At 44.6% G+C, this 20,144-nt stretch overlaps 3 protein-coding genes across 3 annotated transcripts; 2 read left to right on the forward strand and 1 right to left on the reverse strand.

Moving 5' to 3' along the window:
- Positions 1–2,540: 2,540 nt before the first annotated feature.
- On the forward strand, positions 2,541–19,938 carry LOC6589297 (probable G-protein coupled receptor CG31760). Its single transcript, XM_026988248.1, has 12 exons — positions 2,541–3,089; positions 4,721–4,907; positions 12,855–13,059; positions 13,118–13,526; positions 13,587–13,885; positions 14,022–14,175; positions 17,227–17,336; positions 17,396–17,540; positions 17,606–17,814; positions 18,685–18,934; positions 18,997–19,184; positions 19,242–19,938. The coding sequence occupies exons 1-12, from the start codon at positions 2,541–2,543 to the stop codon at positions 19,282–19,284; spliced, it is 2,748 nt and encodes a 915-aa protein (XP_026844049.1). The 3' UTR covers positions 19,285–19,938.
- LOC6589541 (mitochondrial import inner membrane translocase subunit Tim8) lies at positions 9,150–9,599 on the reverse strand. Its single transcript, XM_002015033.2, has one exon. The coding sequence runs from the start codon at positions 9,548–9,550 to the stop codon at positions 9,296–9,298; it is 255 nt and encodes an 84-aa protein (XP_002015069.1). The 5' UTR covers positions 9,551–9,599; the 3' UTR covers positions 9,150–9,295.
- LOC113565754 lies at positions 14,577–17,203 on the forward strand. Its single transcript, XM_026988812.1, has 2 exons — positions 14,577–16,258; positions 16,318–17,203. Exons 1-2 carry the CDS (start codon positions 14,899–14,901, stop codon positions 17,145–17,147), a joined length of 2,190 nt encoding a protein of 729 aa, XP_026844613.1. The 5' UTR covers positions 14,577–14,898; the 3' UTR covers positions 17,148–17,203.
- Positions 19,939–20,144: the final 206 nt, after the last annotated feature.

Consider the following 20,144-nt stretch of genomic DNA (forward strand, 5'->3'; position numbering starts at 1 on the left):
AGGATAATGGAGAGTCCGTATATCTGGGAGTTGGGTGGACAAACAAGTTATTGAGGAGTTTATTCAGGAGATACAATTGTTCTTAATGGATATACCAGATGTTACTAAATGTCTCTCCCATTTGTTCATATTTTTTTGAGTTGTAGTTTTGGATAGAAAAATCGAAAAAAAAAAATTTACAAAATCTAGCAATGATTTATTTATTGGAACAAATTATTTTCTTTCTGAAAATCGCAATAGAAAAGCTATTGAAACAGCTGTGAACTGAAACGTTGTGCTGTGCCAACACTTGACGAATTATTGACGAATACTAAACTGTTTAACAGATCTTAAGATCACTTCTAATACATTTTTATATAACTTTATAATTTTTTATATATTTTTGCATATTTTTATAATTTTTTATATAATTTTATAGTTTGTTATATATTTTTATAGTTTTGTACATATTTGTATAATTTTTTATATATTTTTATAATATTTTATATATTTTTAAATATTTTTTTTTTTTTAATTTTGTATAAGTTTGTATCAGTTTTTTTGTCAATTTGTATCAATTTAAACAAGTATTCATTCCAAACTTGTGTTCATATTTGTTCAATCTGAATCTGCATTCAAAAAGATGCAGAAGCAACTCTCTAAAAAAAAAAATGGCCCTAAAAAAACGGAGAATATAGATATTTTAACAATAACTTTACATGACTTTTCTATAGCCCTTCGTCACTATTTTACACAAAATATTCTTTAAATTATCTCCCCTTTCCCTTCATTCCCCTACATTTTCGGCAGAACTTGCCACATATTTCACGCATTCTTGCAGCCGCCATAAAGCATTTAGGTAAAGTGCAGAAAAATAGAGTGGAGTGGCTTCCAATCGATATCGACTTTATGGCCATACATTTATATTTTTTTTAGCCCTGCCATTATTATACTTTCTTACAAATGGCAGACATTTTTCTGTGAAGCATTGAAAGCACTGCAAATAAAATCGGTCACGGAGCGGTAGACGCAGAATCCCAAGGAGTTACCTCTTTCTGGCAAAAGCAAACACAGAACCCTCGACTGAAACTTAAATCCTGAATCCCCCCCCTCTTCTAGGGCCAAATATGTGTCGCATATTTCCCACTTTTCCCCTTTTTTTCTACGCTTTTTATTTGATATTTACATTTCGTTTGCTTTCATTTCAGGGAAAAGTGGAAGTGGAAGTGGAAGTGGAGGGGGGTTGGGGCATGGAAACACTTTCTTGGGCTCTTCGGTTCTTTATCTTTTTTTTTGCTTTATTTTTATGCTTTTATGTCTTTTGTATTTATTTACGAGTTGCCTGTTGGTTTTATGTTGAACCAGTTGTGGGCGTCTCCAGGTGTAAGCACAGATACAGATCTGTCGCTGCTTTCACTTTCCTGCCATTGCTTTCTCTCTCTCGCCCTCTCCCTCTCTCTATCTCTGGCCGCCGTCTCGGGCAACGCCTCTCCACGAGAGTCCTTTACCTTTTAGTTTTCTGTTTTTGCATTTGTCTTGAGCACACATAAATATTTCAACAACTTATTTATGTGTTGGCTTAATAATTTTCCTGTGCAAGCGCTGAAAGCCAAAGTGGACTTCGTGATGAAGGTTAATTGAGCATTCTGTCAATGGCATAGATCCCATGTATCTTAGCAGCTTTTGGGGTTATGCATATTTCATAAAACTTTCGACGCATTTCATGAATTAGTTATGGGGATTGGGGTTTTCTAAGTTCCGAATCTTGGCGGGGGTCAGATCTTATGTGGAACGATTTTAACGGTCTGAAACGGGGATGGGAACGTAACTCCTGGTGACCGGCCGACAGCCGAGTGGATCGTGTGGATCGTGTGGGTCGTGATAACATTGCGAGCCCGCTCTCAGAGCGCTGTCAGAGAGCGCAGTAACAGGCTGTTAACAGAAAGCGGTAGCCGCTAGCAATAACGGCTGTTAACATGGGCTGCTAACAGCGCGGATTAACAGGCTGTTAAGCTGGGCTGCTAACAGCGCCGTTGCCCTGTTACAGCTGCACATACCCAAAATATCATTAAAATAGCCTAAAAGAGAGGACATCATTTTTAATATGGAAAAAAAAATTTTTTTAAATATTAATATATTATATATAAAAAAAATATTCCAATAATTTTTATATTTAAATAAAAATTACATGATTCATGAGTGATAAATACCAAAAATTATAGATATAAATTTATTGATAAGTATCATTAGAATATAGTCTTTTAATCCTTCATTTCCACTCTTTAAACAGTTCCTTATTCGTTCCTTATTTAATCTTTCATCTCCCATTCATCGTTAATCCTTCATCCGTATAGTTTCCACAGCGAAAAACAGAAAAAACAATTAGTCTCCGCCGCGTAAACATCTTGTAGGGCAAAAGCAAAAGCAAAAGCAAAAGCAAAATGATTAAAATTACACTTTAAAAGTCGTCAAAGTCGTCTGCAACTACTAATCCCACTCTCTGGCTGTGGCCCCGTTTATCTCTCTCTCTTTCTGTTGCAGTTGCAAATGCAAAAACAACAATGAAATGCTGGCTCAATGCAGGGAGGCGCAAGAAGAGGCAGCAGCAGCAAGAGGGGGCACTGGATGGTGCCGACAGTCGATGGCGAAGAGGAGGAGCACGACGAGGACAACGAGGACGGCGAGGAGTGGCACAGCAGCTAGATGGAATCTGTCAGAGACAGCAACAAGTGGCCAGCGACACTTTGGTGGCAACAACAAGAGCCGGTCCGGCTCTGGTGATGCTGTGGCTTTTGCTTGCGGCCTCTGCACAACACGGAGAGGCAGCGGCAGCGGCAGCCACACCAACAACAGCCAACGGGCCCGAGGCCACGGCAACAACACTAAACAGCAACACGACGACGACGACGACGACAGCCACAGCAACAGCCACAGCATCATCATCATCGTCAGCAGCATCCTTCGGCACAGGAGGAGCAGGAGGAACAGCAGCCTCTGCCTCGGCATCATCCGCAGTTGGCAAATCGACAACCAGCTGGGGAATAGCCGGCATCCATGAGGATCCATTCAAAGACATTGTCAGGATTGGCGATGGCAACACAGTCACTCGGGTAGGTCCTTAAAGGTTTAGGGTTTAAGATTAACAGAAACTAGAGCTGGGCATAGTACAAAAAATTTAATTAAAAAGTCCCAGATTTATTTTGCAAAAATTGGAAAATTAAATTTATGTTTTTCCAATGAATTTCAATTAAATCTGATATTAAAAAGGCAATTTATTTAGCTCCCAAAAAAGCCCCGACTTGATTTATGTGCTTGATTTTGGTAGGGAATAAATACGGATATTCCAAGCATAAATTGGTAATTTATTAAGGCTTAAATATTAGCAGCCAACTAGGCATAAACGGCCCTTAGATCCCCACTTAATTTATTGAAAAATCGAAAGTATTCCCTAAACACTAGGTGGCAACTTTTTTGGCTAAAAACTTTGTATTCTTCATTAAGTTTGGCTTAGGTTCAAAGGAACTTCCCACACACTTTAGATCTCAACTTTAAACTCCATTTGAGTGGGGGGATATACACGGGTTTTACCACAACAAAGGCACAAAAAGCGACTGCCAAAAATGCTGAGAGCCTTAAACACCCATTACACTGTGGCACTATTTATGAATGCAGCATTTACGATGCACAGTGTAAGCCTTATTTAAGCCGTCATTACGTTGAAGTGCCATTGAAATAATGGGCACAAGTGCGGCACAAGCGGGGGAGGTGGCACAAGCAGAGGAGGGGGCACGCACGTTTGAGGTGTGGGCGGGTGGCACCCTCCAAGAACGAGTGAGTGAGTGAGTGTTCCGGTTCTCAGTCGAATTTAATTGAATTGCAATTCGCAGACGCGACTGCACTTGAGATTCTGCATTCTCCATTCCGCACCGAAATGTCCTGAGTGGCTATTTAGTTTGCACTTAATGAATGCTCAATGGGCGGCGGAGCAGTAAGTGCTGTCAAATACAGTACGTTTCGGGCATATAAAGCAAGTTTGAGTGGGAGAAAAGCCCACCCAAAAATCCCCCCCAAACCCTCCACAGACCATCATCTTTTTCCGTTTCCCCACCTTCAAAGTGCCTCTTGCACACTCTTCTATATAGTTTCATGCCGCACTGTACTCTAATTGGAAGTTCGCAACCAATTTAGTGAATTTTCGCTGCGGTTTGTGTGCCTCATTATGGGGCAAGCTAATTAGGCTAAATGGTTATGGCAGAGTCAAGATATTTATGCTCTCTAAACACAAGAAAGTTCGCCAAGGAAACCGATGGCCAAAGCGGAAATATCCCTCTTCATTTTCCATATCTTTTGTGGATTCTAAGCCACAAATCTAGTCGGAAATTCCCCGCCTTTGTCCTGCCTTTGTCTTTAACAATTTAAAGTCAAAACAATGAAAACTTTTCCTTCAACAAATTTTTAGGGGGTGGAAAAAAAGAAGCCAATAACGTAATTTTCCACTCAAACGATAAAAGGGTCTAAAAACCAAAATGTTCTCGGGCTCCATGAATTTTTGTTTTAGCCTAAAATGTATTTTTAATGCGTTTGTCAGCGGCAGACCACACAAAAAAAAAAACCAAAAACCCAAAAAAAATGATTTGGGTTGCCCGCTAAATACACAGAGAGCCCCCCACACCCCCCACTCTCTACCTCCACTGTTAGATAATATTAATAATAATGAGGCGATTCCTATACCATTTAACAGGAGGCCATCGAACAATCGCTGGTGACGATACACGACATTGCCACCGAAAATCTGGGCACGTTATGCATCTCGACGCTCTACCGACCCCTACAAGTGCCCATCAATTCGGAGCGATACGAGAGCTCCAGACAAAAGGCCGATTTGGCCGCCTCGATACTCCAGGAAGTTGGCATCATTCGACACGGCGGTGAGTGCTCCCCCACGATGTTTTTTATATATACATATATATATTTTATCCCCCTATCGATTATTGATTTTGAAGCTTGTTTTTTTTGTGTGTGTGGGAGGGGAGTGTCATTTCCTGCTCGGCCAAAGTCAATATGCGTGTCTCACATGGCGGGGCCAAAGTTATTGAATATCAGGCAGAGGGAACCCCATTCCATCCCATTTTTATAGCCCACTTTTTTCCGGCAGGTCAGAAATTAAAGTGAATTCTTGGCCTTTTTTGTGCTGAAATTTCCCAATAAAAATTGGAAGTGCTTCTGTTTTTTATAGGGGGATGGACTGTCAACTCTCTCTGAAATTTACATAATTTTTAAAATTTATGTTAATGGCAAATAAAACAGGTTTTCGGTGCCTGGAAAGTATTTCTCTCTCATTTTTAACAACGAATTTTGGTAAATTCAATCAAAAAAGTAGCCTCTGAGATACGAAATTGTTTTGAGCTTTGGAAAACTTGGGATTTATTCACCCAATTACTATTATTTCCAAAAACTAATGGTATTTGTTTCTAACTATTTAAATCGATATATAAAATGGTATTAAATACTTCTCTTAAGAGTTTTCTATACGACGAATTTATTTCCAGCAAAAATAAATTCTATATCACGAATTTTCCCTTGAGATTCGCTTTATGGAAGCTCGACTGTATTTTCTAATTAATTCCAATATCCCCAAAAATATTACAGACCTTAAAATACACCTTAAAAATCGAGTTAAATATTTGATGCTTATAGAAAGAGTACATAAATATTTCCCACAGCTCCATCGATCTGCTACACCAATTATCCACCCACAAATAAATAAAAAACCAATTAATATACTCTATGGACAATGCATATAAAGGCGCGGCGGGTGTGTAAGATGATATCTTTTCTTTTACTGTCTTTTATTCGATACAATTACAACGTTTCAGACATGCAATCGGTGGCCCCCGGCCAAAGGATGATTCTTCTTATCCCTTAAGTGGAAATCTGATAGCCACATTTCAGAATTTCTCTTTCAATTGAACCTTGTAAATTTGTTGTGTATATTTGTGCTTACTGTCATGCATGTCCTTGCCAAGGATCTGCTCCCTTCGGTGCCCCCCGAGCTGTGTTGTGGGTAAATCACAGTGAAGGAGAACACAGAACACAGACCAGACCCAATGTGGCACAATGCGAACTTTAAATTAAATCTCCAGCAACGGCAACAGCATTAACATGGGACTAACAACGACAAAAGGACGAAAGGGACATTCCCCATACACATGTATATACATATAATAAATAAATATATGTATGTACGTATATATTTGGTAGGAAGTGTGGGTCTGATGCGCCACAAGTGCGTCGTTGGCTGTCAACCCCAATGGTGTCGCGCGGCTGCTGCTGTCAGGACAAGACTTTCATTCCATTCCCATGCCCAACAGCCTTGACAATGCTCATCAAAGGAATACACTGGCAAAAATAAAAAAACAAAAAATATATACAAATATCTAACAATTTTTGCAAATATAATGCAAATTAAATGAGGATTTGGTTACGATGAAAATGGAGGAGAATCCTGGGTTATGAGCTCTCAACCATTGTGTTTTTTGGTAGTGTAGAATACCATCTGATGGCGTTGCATAGTCAAGGACAAAACGCACAATGAACCCATCGCTGGTTTCACTCTTGAGCTTCTGGGATAATCAGGGGAGCAAAAGGCAGCACAGCATCTGACTGGGAGTGCTGGAGCGCACAAGTTGCCATTATGGCCATGATTTCATGGCCTCATCCTGCCAAAAAATCCTCCTCTGTCTTTGCCCCACGAGGCATCACTCTCTCTCCGTCTCTGCCTCTCTCGGCGTGTGTTCCAGTGCCCAGAAAGGTGAGACGTGTCAGCGGGAAAATCGCATAAAGTGAAAGCAAATTTGCTGCCTTTTGTTGGCTGTTTTCTCATTGTTCCATCATCCTGTTGAGCTCGGCAGCAACAGGAGGCAGCCGTTGGTATACAATTTTCGGGCACTTGTCGCTCTCCCGCGCGCTCTCTCGCTCTCTGCTTGGCTTTTGGTCTCTCTCCCTTTTAGCGCTCGTCGGTCGGTGGAAATTCTGATGCCACGCATAAATTATTCCCATAAAGTGCCTCACAAATCGAATAAATTTAAGCCAATTTTAAAAGTGGCAGCAAACTAAAGCAAACGGAGGCAGCAGCAGTCACTCTCAAAGGGGTCTGTGTTTCCCCTTGGCTTGACTGCGTTTTACCGGAAAATATGACAAGTGCAGAGAGAGGCTTAAAGACCCAAAGATTTGCTTTTAGGCTTAAATGAAGCCGGGGTTTGGAAATTCAAGGCTTTAATGGAACTATGATTTACGCATGATTTTAAAGGGGTTTTTCGGTGTTAATCAAATGGTTTTCCCTACTCTTTGATGGAAAATTTCTAATAAACGCTAAATTAAACTATGCAACAATAATACACTTCCGAATCGATTTTTTTTTATAGATTTAGGGATTTTAAAAATTATAAAAGATTTTTTTTTAGTTTCAAGTTTTATTTTATTCCTAAAAAATTATATTTTTCATGTTTTTTTCCAGAGGTTGTGCTTCTTTTTTCAAATAATTTAAGCATCTCAAATCTGATTGTATTGAACTTTGCACTACTGAAAAGCTGATAAATTCAGCTAAAAATCGTACCTAAACACTTTGCAGCTTAAGCTTAGTGCCTGAAAAATATTAAGCTTTTAAATAACCAATTTATTATTTTTTTGCGATAATTTTTCCAAACGGTTGACTTTGAAAAATCGGGAAAAGTCGAAAACAATAAATTTCTTCTGCTTTCATTCCTTTCTTATTTAAGTTCATTAATTAGGCATCGTTTAAAGTATCTTTCGTGAAAATCTATGAATAAAAAGTTTGTTCAAACCTCCAAATGCCAAATTTTGCAGTTAAATTCCCTAAAATCAATTTTGTTGTCTAGTGTTAAATCTAAAACCCAATTGGAAATACTCTACAAACTTTGTATAATCTTTCTTTGAAAATTCCTTTCAAAAAAATAAAGAAAAACCATTAATAAAAACTGAAAAATTTAATTTGAAACTGTCACAGGACTTGCTCTGATTTTCCATCTCCATTTCCTTGAGCACCCCGCCCCCTCCCCAGAATTATTTTCAATTTCAATGCCACAACATCCAGCACTTAATTGAAAGAGATTCCCAGATTCCCCGATTCCCAGCAGTCCTAATTCGCCCCCAAAAGTGGTGACCCCCGTGTGGCTCCCAGGCTCCCCCACACTTCAGACTAAAACCGAATCTGAGGGAAATTTAATTATTCCTGCAGGGGAAAAACCAAAAGAAAAAGCCCACACCTGACAGGAACAAAATACACAGAGACAGGCAAAAACATGTCTGCTCCGACTGTAGTTTGAATAATTGCCAATTTTGATCCCCAGCCATGGCCATGGAGGAACTTTTGGCAGAAAAGTGGCAACAATTGTTGGGAAAGTTGAAAATGTGTATTCTTGTACACAAAAACATTCCACCTAGCGGCAATAAATTCTAGAACTAGCCAAAAAAGAGTAAAGAATAAGATTGATGATGGACTAGAAGTGAGTACGAATCCGAATGGCGGGGCAGATGATGAATGATGAGCCCTGGGAGTGACACAAACATAAGCACATCGTTCCATGAGTTCTCACCGGATGTTGCCGTGTGTTACCTTCTCGAATGTTGACAGCCAGGGCGTAATGTTGTTTGCCAAAAGCGATTTGTTGCTGCAACAGCTGCGTGGCAACCCCATGAATAACACCCGAGGTTTTGTTTGGTTTTTAAGAACTTTAATTTGTAGTAGATTAAACTGAAGAATTGCTTCTCACATCAAGTCGGCGGCACCCTGCTTGTCCAAGGCATCGGCAATGTGTTCGCTGACAAATGTAATTGTCTCCATGAAGCGATCCATGCAGTCACTGAGGCACTTCTCTGTGGCGGTCCCCTGCTCGTCGCACTTCTTCCAGCAAATCTCTCGGAATTCGTGGATATAGGCACAGACTTGGACGTTCCGTTTGGTCTCCATGGCCTCTATTTCGTGCTCGTAGTCGGACATCTTTTGGGCTTGTTTGAAAATGGCAAACAAATTTTCTACAAATTCTATGCTAGTAGAAAGCCGACTGGATAGTCAATGAGACTGTGATTTGAATGCCTTAAAAATCAAAGTAAAAAACTCCAAAGAAAGCACCTCCAAAAAAGTCTCTAAATAACTCTCTAGATGGGTATATTTTGATTTAGTTTAAAACGAAAATTGCATTACTGCTCTTCCTTCCTTCTTTTTGCGTGGTCCTGGGAACATCTTTGCTGTCGATAGACTCCTCGCCACAGACCAGTCTGGCGTCTGGAACGCCTCTTACTGGCGCCTGTTTATGACCTCGACGAAGCGCTTGGCGATCAGCACCGATGTGTCGATGAAGCGGTCCACGCAGTTGCTCAGGCACACCTGTGTGGCCTGGTCCAGCTTGCTGCTGGGCTTTCCGATGCACTTCTCCCAGCAGATCTCGTTGAACTCGTGCAAAAGGGCAGTCACCTCGGCCTTTTGCCTCTCCAGCTGCATGAACTCCTCCATTTCCTTATCCTTGCCGGACACGTTCTCGTAGTCGCTCATCTTTCGGTCGAGTTTTGAGTTTCGTCAAAAGAACTTTAATTTTTGTTGAAGTTTTGTTCCGTCAAGCCGTAAGACGTATGAATTAGGTTGTGAGACGATAAAGTCAGGGTTGGAAAACAATCCAGGGTTCCAAAAATGTCAAAAATGTTGATACCATGCGACACACAGTGACAGCTACCTGAAGGGCTTTGGCCATGTGGCAGGGGACCGGGGGTGGACCGAGGCTTGACCCGAGACTCTGGTGCCACTGATGCTGGCAGACTCGAATTGGGGAGCGGCCTCTAGGCGGAAGGAGCAATGGGAGAGTAGGTGTCCACGCGCTTCCGAGGCAATGTTTTCCCCCTTTCCTATTTGCTATTAGTTTCTAGGTATTCTATAGGGTCTGGCAGAAGCTAATCTCCTGCTAATCAACTGCATTGCAGATAACTGGGTGACTGGAAATTTCATGTGAATTATATTGTAGATGCGGCAAGGACTCTTGGGCTTATATCCCTCTTAAAACCCAGAAAAGGATCAGCTTTCCAGCTTTGCCTGCAGTATACACTGGGATTTTCTGCTATTTTAAAATGAATTACCATTAAATTATGATATCCCATTTCTATTTTAATTTAATCCCATAAAATATCCGACCTTTATCTTTCTTGCATAAAACTAAAAACAATTCTGTTGGAGTTTTGCCAGAGAACAAAGATAGAGTTTTGTTAGAGGCAAAGCTAGATCTCATCTCCTTTCACTCCGCCTCTCAAAGGGAAAAACTCTCTTGAAAAGTTTAAGAACTAAAAAAAAAAGTGCACATGCACGGTTTATATGGCCCTTTCTCGCTGAAGGAATAGGAACTTTCCCCAGATGTAACGGTACCCCGTACTCGGACCAAAGAAGCAGCAAGTTCTGTACACACTAAAACATAAAAATAAGGAAAGTGCCACGGAAGTTGCGGTAATCGAATTTAAATAAGTTTACTTTGTAAACAATTCTCGTTTCGTTCTGCCTCTCCCTCGCACGTTCACGTGCCTCGTCTCATGCTTTCTGTCTCCCTTTTTCTGGCTGAAAAGTCAAACAGAAAGCAAAAGAAAGGCGGCAGGATTGTGCAAGACACATTAAAAGGAAGGTAAGGCCTCACCAAACATGAGCCTTTTGTGTTTGTATTTGCCTTACCCACTGTGTAACATACCCTGCACAGTACCAGGGAAAAATATTAGCTTTTGACAACCACCGCCCACACACGACACACACACACACAAACACACACAGAGAGACGGAGAGCGAGAGAGTGGAAGCTGCAGAGGGAAAAGGGCATATGCTGGCCTGCCGCGCATATTAATCATTGTTCTACGGTTGACACTTTTGCCAAGGCTGAAAGCAGCATCAGAGGCAGCTTTTAATGACTGTTCCAAGGCTGCAATAACAGTAACAGATGTTCACAGTTAAACGCCTAAAGTTGCATTCGCCACAAAGCAATCAGATAAGAGCAACCCCATGCAAAAGTCTGCCATAACTCATGGCCAAATTCCCATTGGTTGGTATTCCTCAAATTGCTTCAGATTTCGTTGCCAAAATATGTGATTTCGGGGATTAGTTCGTCACAATTTAGAGGAATATATCCTTAAAAATGTATTCTATGGTGAAAAAACAGAATAGATCCGAATAGATTTGCCATCCCTTTCGCACATACGAGCTCGCCACATGTAAACAATTCTTGTCGTCTCCTTTTACACATCGCCAATGATTTCTTGCTATCTCGTTCCGTCTAGAACACCCACACACACCTGATCACTGTTCTTTCCTCCCACACAGGCATACATTTCGCGCCTGTTTTTGCATAGGCAAACACACTAACACATCATCAAATATCAGCTCAGCGGCTCTGCTGGCCGATGCAGGAAAAATCAAGAAATCGTATATAGGAAAAGTGAATATTGCGTACACACATAGTATCTACATACGAATTAAGGGCCAGTGACAATTTTCAATTGGTTTTAAATAAAATTCAAGAAGAAAAACACGCATTACATATGAATAGCTGTTTGGGAGCATTTTTACCTTAGATCTTGAAGCTGCAGGGTCTGGAGTTTTCGTACCAAGAAGTCACGTAGGCCACAAAATGATCTTCACACACTTCATATTTCATATCTATCTCCATATTCGTTAGTCGCACAAAAGAAAAAGGAAAAAAAAACTTCACTCACGACGAAACAAAAGAAAATTGCACACAAAAAAAAACAAAATGGCGGCAAAGCTGGACTTGCTTTGGATAAAAACACTGATTATGCTGCTAAAAACACTGACACAAACGATTCTCAATAAACAAATATAACACTGCACACTTGTGAACATTTTGCACACACTTAACACTTTTATTTTCACTTTTACAACGCAAAAAAACATTTTAAAAGATTTGGGCGGGAGAAACGCTCTTCTATGCGATCTTCTATTCGGAATGTTGAGGGACAATGCTGCTCGATTTCTCGGGACATGAGTCTGGCATATATTCGATACTCAGAATAGAAAAATACTGCCATTTAGTATCGGAAATACCAAAAACTCGTGATCATACGAATATTTGAGTTTGAATGAATGCTTATTTCACCAATTGGAAAGAAAATATACGGTGCTCAAGGTTTAAATAGGAGAGGTCCGCTACCATTTTATTTACCTCGTTGAAATTGAGCTGCGGATTGGGGTAACACTTGAAGTTTGAACATATTTTACAGAAACATACTTATTGTTATGGGAACACGCAGAAATATCGTGAAAAAAGGCGAAAGTCCGACAGGATTTGCCCTCTCTATCCCACACGCGCATAACGCCAAACGATGATGCAATAAAATATAAAATGATAAACTTAATTTCAAGTGGATAACGGTATATGAAAATTGCAATAAAGGCACAATGCCGCGCGGCAATTGATGTGCAATCGCCAATTGAGATGCATTTCCCATTAAATGGCCCTCCTGATCGATTCCATGCCTACTCGATACCTGGTATCGCGTGGCATCGGAACTTTAGCGCCAATAAATAATAAAGGCTGAGTAATTTGTGAGCGGGCGTAATCAGCAATTAAGTGCAGTGACATGGCCAATTCATTTTGGGGAAATGTAAGTGAAAATTGTAATCACTTTGCTTCCGCCCCCCGCCCCCGTCTGCTGTTGGTCTCCGAGTTTCGTTTCCCATTTAATTTCCGCCGGGGTTTTTCTGTTTCTGTTTCTTGTGCGGCTGCTGCTGCTGCTGCACAGCAATTATTGAAATAAGTTTTCACTTGCAACAACCATGGGACTGACCCAGATTTTAATTTCCTTTTCTATAGGACTCTCGGATGCGTTAGCCAAGGGCCTGCTCACTGATGACTTTATAACCGGAGCACGCATCTTGGCTTTGAACCTGACAAACGGCGCCGTGCAGTCGTATGTGTGGTGGGTGAAGAGCAACCAGGACAAAGTCCTGGGCGAGACGCAGCGCTACGACGAGGAGGGACTGCAAATTGGCAAAAAGCCGGCCAACAATTATCCCTGGTACGTATGCAGAGCCACAGGCACACAGCATTTATTTATTTATATGCTCTTTGGTTAGGTTCGACGATGAGACCAGCACGCCCACTCTCCGCTCGCCGAAATTCGCACCTAGCCCACCGAGCAACTACTACAAAGGCTGGTGGACATACCCGTACTTCTCGTGCGCCCCCAGCAAGTGGCTGGTGTCGTATAGCATTGCGATTCCGCCCAGCGGCCGGCATGGACTGCGCGGCTTCATCAGCATCGACATTGATGTAACGTCGCTGCGCGTCAATCAGTGCGAGGCGGAGCCCTATCACTTTGGCAGCCGCAAACAGCAGCAGCTGCAGCAGTACCAGACCATGCGACGTTACCCACGGCTGGCCAGCAAGGCGGCCGCGGCGGCATCGGCACTGAACGATGTGGGGAGGATCAACGATTTGCAAGCCTTTCACAGCTCACACAAGTGTCATCGCACCTCCATGGTGGTAAGTGTGGGGCACTTCATTTGGGTTAATTAATTGTGTTCCATCCATGCTCATCTGCAGTGCGACTATCGGCAGCCGAGCGCTGAGGCATCGACAATAAGCAGCGGCAAGATATTGAGCGCTCTCACCAGCAGCAGCTGGTCCCGGGGCTCGTACCAGTGCCTGTGCAAGCGCGGCTATTATTCATTGCGCCATCCGGATGGCTTCAATGGCACCATCATGGAGATTGCCTGGCAGGAGCATCAGGACAATATAAGCAATTACTATACGGATGTCTTCAAGTGTTTGCCTTGCGCCCCCGGCTGTGACATGTGCACCGGTCCGGAGCCGTGTCTGGCCAACTATCATTGGCCTTTCAGGTGTGTGTGCTTGTCTGTCTGTGTGTTTGTTTGCGCACCGAACATGCTTCATGTTCAAGTGTTCCTCATGTCAATATGCCTCACCATGACACTGCCCCTGTCGGTGTCTCTCCCTCTCTTGATTTCTGTTCTTTAGAATATCATTGTTGACCATATCCATTGGCTGTGCTTGCGGCACCTTCGTCCTGGCCGGCTACCTCTTCCGGCATCGTCGCGTCAAAGTCTTTAAGGTGGCCAGTCCCATCTTCCTGATGATCACACTCATTGGCTGCGCCATCATGTATCTGGAGGTGAGTTTTTCGACGACATTTAGGCCAACACTCTTGGCCCATTAAGGCGGGCCGGCACACAAGCACAAAAAACACACAAAGACCATTTGGAAACAATGTCTCTAGTGTGACAAAAGGTCTGACTGGCTTCGTTTCGGGCTCATTCATAATTAACCCCTGCTGGCAGGTAGGGAATCTGGGAACCAACCGCAACATTAAACGTGTTCTTATGTGTTTTTAAATGCGGCTTTTAGGCACTGGCTGCCCAAAAGGGTATATGCGGTTTCCAAAGGCAGTTTGTCGCCAGGAAAATAAGTTTTAAGTTTGTTATAAGAAAGAAATATGTTAGAATATATATGTATAAGCAGATGGATCCATTGTTAAGACTTAAAACTTAAGACTAGGTCTAAGAAACAGAAACCTTCCAGTTGGTTATGCCATTTCCTTCTTTGGGAAGTGTTTCCCTGGAAAGAGCAAACCCCCTTCGACCTGGGCTCGCATACCCCTGGATGGCATTAGCAAACCTACAATGGCAGACCACTCCACCCAGTGGACCCATAAAAGCCCTCACACAATGGCGACATTAACAACAAAAGGACAAGCCAACAAACCGAAAGCCAAATGGGTTAAGAGGCTGCAAATGAAGAGCCAGGAGCCGATTCTAAGAACAAACTAAATCGCAGACGATTTTCCAATCAAAGTATTTGGCAACTGAGTGTCAAAATACCAGAAATTGTTGAAACTATGAGAAGGAACCGGACACCAGGGAATAAACGTGAAGAAGAATTGCCGCCAGCCAGCTCGGACTCCGAGGAGGAGGATGAGGAAGCCCTGCAGGCGGCCCTGAGGGATATAGTCAGTATCCCCGACGTCGATGCGGGGGATTTCAAAAATGAAAGGCGTGTAGAAACGGAAAGAACTTGGTCGGAGGAGCTTAAGCAGGGTCGCAAGAAAGAGCGCCAGAAGCCAGCACAAAGGCAAGAAAAAAAGGAAAAGAAGCCGCAACATGGCCCGGAGATGGGAGAAACCTCCGACAAAACGATGGAGGGTCGAGATCTGCCAAAGACCTGGTCGGCGGAGTTTAAAGAATCGATGAAATCCTGGTATGCGGACCTCAGGGAATCCCAGAAACCAAAAAGGTCCCATTCGCAAACCAGGAAAAGATCCCGCCACAGCTCGGAGGTGGAGATGGAGGAAACAGCAGTCCTAAGAGGGAAGAGTCCAGAACGAGAGTCCAAAAAGAAAGAGAGTACTAAAAAGCCCCCGACGAAGGAGCTGGAAGCGGAGAGAACTTCAGCGAAGAAAGTAAAACCAAAGATGGTGTCCTTTGTGGAACCGGACTCCTTGATAAAGCTCGAAACGGAAAGCGATGGCTTAGACGAACCCATAGACGAAGAACCAGAGCCATCAACTAGCATGGGGCCAAGTCCCTATGCCAGACCTCAAAGCCACGACTCTGTGGAGGCCAATCCCCTGGCTGTGCCGTCGATAGAGTCGGGCATGGGCTTGATCAACCTCCTGGCGGTACCTTTCCAGAGGCCCCTAGGCTACGGCTCTCCCATTTCTGCGTCTAAAGTTGTGGATAAAGCTGGAGCGGGGGAAGAGAAGGCCCCAGCGAGTCCAGAGATCCCTTCAGTGGGTCCACGCAATGTTACGCCCAAGGCCAAACCTGCCAGCGATGCAGAGGAGGAGCGGGACGGCAAAGAGTCCCAGGTGGAGAGCAAGACTTCTCTGGCGCATGCAGAGTCCATGAAGACATTGACCATCACCGGCCACAGGCACATCACGACGCAGTGGAGGGATCATTGCCACCTGGAGGTGCAGCCCGAGGGCATCGATAAGCCTGCCCGAAGGAAACTGATCGTTGCCTGTGTGCTCTGCCTGTCCTTCATGATCCTTGAGGTGATCGGCGGCGTGCTGTCCAACAGCCTGGCCATAGCCACGGACGCCGCCCACCTGCTGACGGACCTGGCCGGCTTCCTGATCTCCTTGTTTGCCCTGTACATCAGTGCCAGGCCGAACACGCAGCGCATGAACTTTGGCTGGTATCGGGCCGAGGTAATCGGGGCCATGATCTCCGTCTACTTCATTTGGGTGATAACAGGTGATATCGTAGATCCTTCCACAGCGAAAAACCCATCGTTAAACCCCATTTACTCGCAGGCATTCTGGTCTGGCTGGCCATACAACGCCTGTGGGTGGGTGAGCATAATGTGGATCCCAAAATAATGCTGATCACCTCCGCTGTGGCCATTCTGTTCAACGTCATCATGGCATTTCAGCTCCATCACGGACACGGACACGGACACTTTGAGCCCGGCGAGGTTGTGCGTCAGACCCGCATCCTGCACGAGGAGCTTCCCAAGAAGGAGCTGCAGCTGGTGGAGAGCTCGGTGTCGGTGGTGCACGTCCAACCGCCAAAGGAGAACATCAATGTGCGGGCGGCCATGATCCATGTCATCGGCGACATGATCCAGAGTGTGGGCGTCTTTGTGGCAGCCCTGATCATATTCTTTCGCCCCGAATGGTCGTTTGTGGACGCCATCTGCACGTTCCTCTTCTCCATCATTGTTGTCCTGGTGACGATCCGCATTCTGAGGGACGTCCTGATGGTCCTCATGGAGGCCACACCCGACTACATGGACTACGACGAGGTGCAGCGCGCATTTCTCTCCATCGAAGGGGTCGAGCATGTGCACAACCTGCGTATCTGGGCTCTGAGCATCAACAAGGTGGCCCTGTCCGCCCATCTGGCCATCAAGAAGGACGCCGATCCCCAGAGCATCCTCGAAGAGGCCACTAAGATGATCCACAAGCGGTACCGGTTCTTTGAGACCACCATCCAGATCGAGGAGTACACGCCCGGCATGGAGAACTGCGAGCAGTGCATTAAGCCAGGCATGCGGCTGTCCCGAGGGGATAGCCGTACAATCCAGGCCATGGAGGAGGGGGCCCACGAGGAGGCTACGCAGAAGGCCGTTGGGCAGTCGTAAACATCACTTTTGTACTATAGAACAGAATAAAACCATAGAAATAAGGCCTATTTTATACAGTCTCTTGGCCTCTTTACAGATGGTGGCCATATTCCCCTATCTGGACACCAGCTGGTGCATTGTGACCAAATGGTCGCGCCACATGGGCTTTTGCATCACCTACACTTCGCTGTTGATGAAGACCTGGCGGCAAGTACACTCTAGACCCCTGCCTGCCCCTCACAATAACTTATGCCCCGCCTCCACAGGGTCTCTTTGACGTATCGCGTAAAGTCGGCGCACAAAATCAAATTGAACGATCAGCAACTGTTGCAATGGATGGTGCCCATTCTGTTGGTAATGCTGATCTATTTGGGTACCTGGACCATCTCGGCCACGCCCTATGCGGAGGTGGTAAGTGAGAGACAGGGAAAATGTAAGAAAACACCATTAAAAGGCTTTCCATCGTCCCCATTTAGATCTACGACAAGCATCACCTGAAATTCAAACAGTGCTCGTACAACTGGTGGGATCACAGCCTGGCCATTGGCGAGGTCTTCTTCCTGGCCTGGGGCATACGCGTCTGCTACAATGTGCGGAATGCGGAGAGTCTGTACAACGAGGCGCGGCTCATCTCGTATGCCATCTACAACATAGCCCTTGTCAACATAGCCATGGTGGTCTTCCAGTAAGTTGGGAATGAGAGCAGCACCTGATGCACAATTGACACATGCTGGGTAATCCAACATGCTGCGGCACGCGTCATACCCATTAGGGCACCCGCACACGCCCCTCACACCCCTGCTCGCCGCCCTCCAGCCATCATTGGTTGGTCCTTTTAATTAAATTCCTTTGCTTTGTGCGCGCTCGTGTTCGCGTTGTAATCCTTTTTTGTTGGCCTGCCTCTCCGACTGTCTGTCTGTCTGTCTGCATCGCCCTTCCCACGCTTTGTTTGCCTAGACATTCCCGGCCATCTTTCGGTTTCAAGTTGTCTGCGGGTTTACCCGGTTTCTGGGTTCGTGTGTTTCCCCAAATTGAAATCCTTTTTGAAGAGCTCTTTTTTTATAATTAATGCAATTTGTTGGCAAACTTTTACAGCCACGTAGGTGAACTTCCAAGGGTTTTGGGGTTTGCTTAGAGTGTTGATTGGGAGAGCCAATGAATGGGCCAGAAATCGTAGGAAAAGGTGTGAAGTTTGTGAAGGTTTAGGTGTGGAAAATGGGCCTCTTACTGTTGCTAGGTTTCTGCCAGGTAATTGAGGATTCAACCACTTTATGGGGCAGAGTTCAGGTGAATATTTGCTTGATTCTACCTTGCGCCTAGCCACCATCTTTTAAGACAAGTTTAAGCCTAATTCTTTGTCTGAAATGGGCTTAAAAAAAGGGAAATAAAACCTTGAACATGAACCATATAACACCTTGAATAAAAAATCGACTGTAACGTCGAATACCCTTGCTTCCTTCGGCCTCAATCACTACTCCCAAACTGAACCATCAATGTTCCTCTTCCTTTATCAAAAACTAACATAAATGTGCCCTATTTTCCTGCCCCCAAACAGTGTAATGCTCTTCCCCCAAGCTGGACCCGACTACAAGTACATGCTGGGCTTTGTGCGCACCCAACTATCGACCACCACCACCATTGCTTTGGTCTTTGGGCCGAAGATCTTGCGGGTGTTCAAGGGCCAGGGCGACAAATGGGATCAGAAGGCCAAGGTGAGGAGCATAACAGCTTCGTTCTCGCTGAATGGAGTGGGCCTAGTGGCCGAAGAGTCGCCGGATTTGTACCAGGAGAATGAAGAGCTAAAGGTAAGGGTTTGAAGGCTTTAGAGAGAGACTTGTACTAAGGAATTTTGGTATATTTTCCTTAGGAACAAATCCAAAAGTTGGCCCATCAAATTGAGTTCATGAAGACTGTCCACATGCAGATGAACAACAGGCATCTGAAGCCGAAACCGGGTGGGTACTTTACCATCACATCGACCTCGTTCCAGGCTCCCTACAGCAAGAACACGGTTTCCACAGCACAGACCCAAACGGGCAAAGAGGAAGCCAGCGGGTAAGTCACTGAAGAAGAAGCCTCAAGTGTATTTGGATTCAAAATTGTTTCGTTTAGGGCCACGCCAACGAAATCCAAATCGCCCAAGGGCAAAGTCTGACGAGGTCAACGAAGTGTTAAAGATTGCTCAATAGAAGTTGTTGACCAGCATGGAACAGCAACGGTCGTAGAGGATGCAATTGCTTTTAGTTTCTACCAAACAGAGCCAGAGATGCAGATGACGGGAGAGGAGCAGCCAGGGCCGGAGGAAGCGGAGCTGCTCAGGCAGTTTCGACGCCTCTTTGCACCCATTTTGGACGACAGCCTGCAGCTGTACTACAAGCTGAATGAGACGGACGACACGGCTGGGGATACAGAGCACATACGGATCCATCAGACAGTGGCGCAGCTGAACGAGCAGCACACGAGCAGCGAGGAGGAGACAATGGTGACCCACGTGAACAGTCCCTCGCCGCCAGTGGATGCGGAGCTGCTGCCGCTTTCCAGCTGCCCCAGCTCGACGTCGAGCAGCTCTCTGTACGCCATACACACACCATCGCCGGCGGCTCTTGCCAGCGGCCTGCTGCTCCTGCCCCAGTGTCTGGACTCGCCTTTGCTGTCCTGCAGTCCCGAGTCGCGCACGATCACCGAGCAGGTGCAGCTGCACAGACCACCCCAGCAGCTCATCGAGGACGAGAACAACACCTCGTGCTCGTTGTCATCGAATCTGACGGACAGCAAGACTCTGGATGGTCGTACCCCCATTGTGGTGTGAGATCTCTCTCTCTCTCTCTCTCTCTCTCTTCTGATCTCCATCTTCTCCTCTCTCTCTCTTAATCGGCTTTATATGTGATTTCGTTTACACTGTCTTAGAGCAACACAGCAAACAAATAGTGAAGGAAAACAGCTTAATGTTTAAACTAGTCTTAAATAATGTTTGTGTGTGTCTGTTTAAATGTTAAATGCGTTCATGCGGTGCGC

Source organism: Drosophila persimilis, unplaced genomic scaffold (assembly GCF_003286085.1).
Source record: "Drosophila persimilis strain 14011-0111.01,24,50 unplaced genomic scaffold, DperRS2 tig00000191-arrow-pilon, whole genome shotgun sequence".
In the NCBI taxonomy this organism is placed as follows: Eukaryota; Metazoa; Arthropoda; class Insecta; order Diptera; family Drosophilidae; genus Drosophila; species Drosophila persimilis.

Coding starts and splice junctions, on each gene's coding strand:
- LOC6589297 (XM_026988248.1), top strand. CDS start 2,541: ATGAAATGCTGGCTCAATGCAGGGAGGCGCAAGAAGAGGCAGCAGCAG. Junction 13,886..14,021: donor AACTATCATTGGCCTTTCAG/GTGTGTGTGCTT, acceptor TCTGTTCTTTAG/AATATCATTGTTGACCATAT. Junction 14,176..17,226: donor GCGCCATCATGTATCTGGAG/GTGAGTTTTTCG, acceptor GCCTCTTTACAG/ATGGTGGCCATATTCCCCTA.
- LOC6589541 (XM_002015033.2), bottom strand. CDS start 9,550: ATGAGCGACTACGAGAACGTGTCCGGCAAGGATAAGGAAATGGAGGAG.
- LOC113565754 (XM_026988812.1), top strand. CDS start 14,899: ATGAGAAGGAACCGGACACCAGGGAATAAACGTGAAGAAGAATTGCCG. Junction 16,259..16,317: donor CTTCATTTGGGTGATAACAG/GTGATATCGTAG, acceptor ATTTACTCGCAG/GCATTCTGGTCTGGCTGGCC.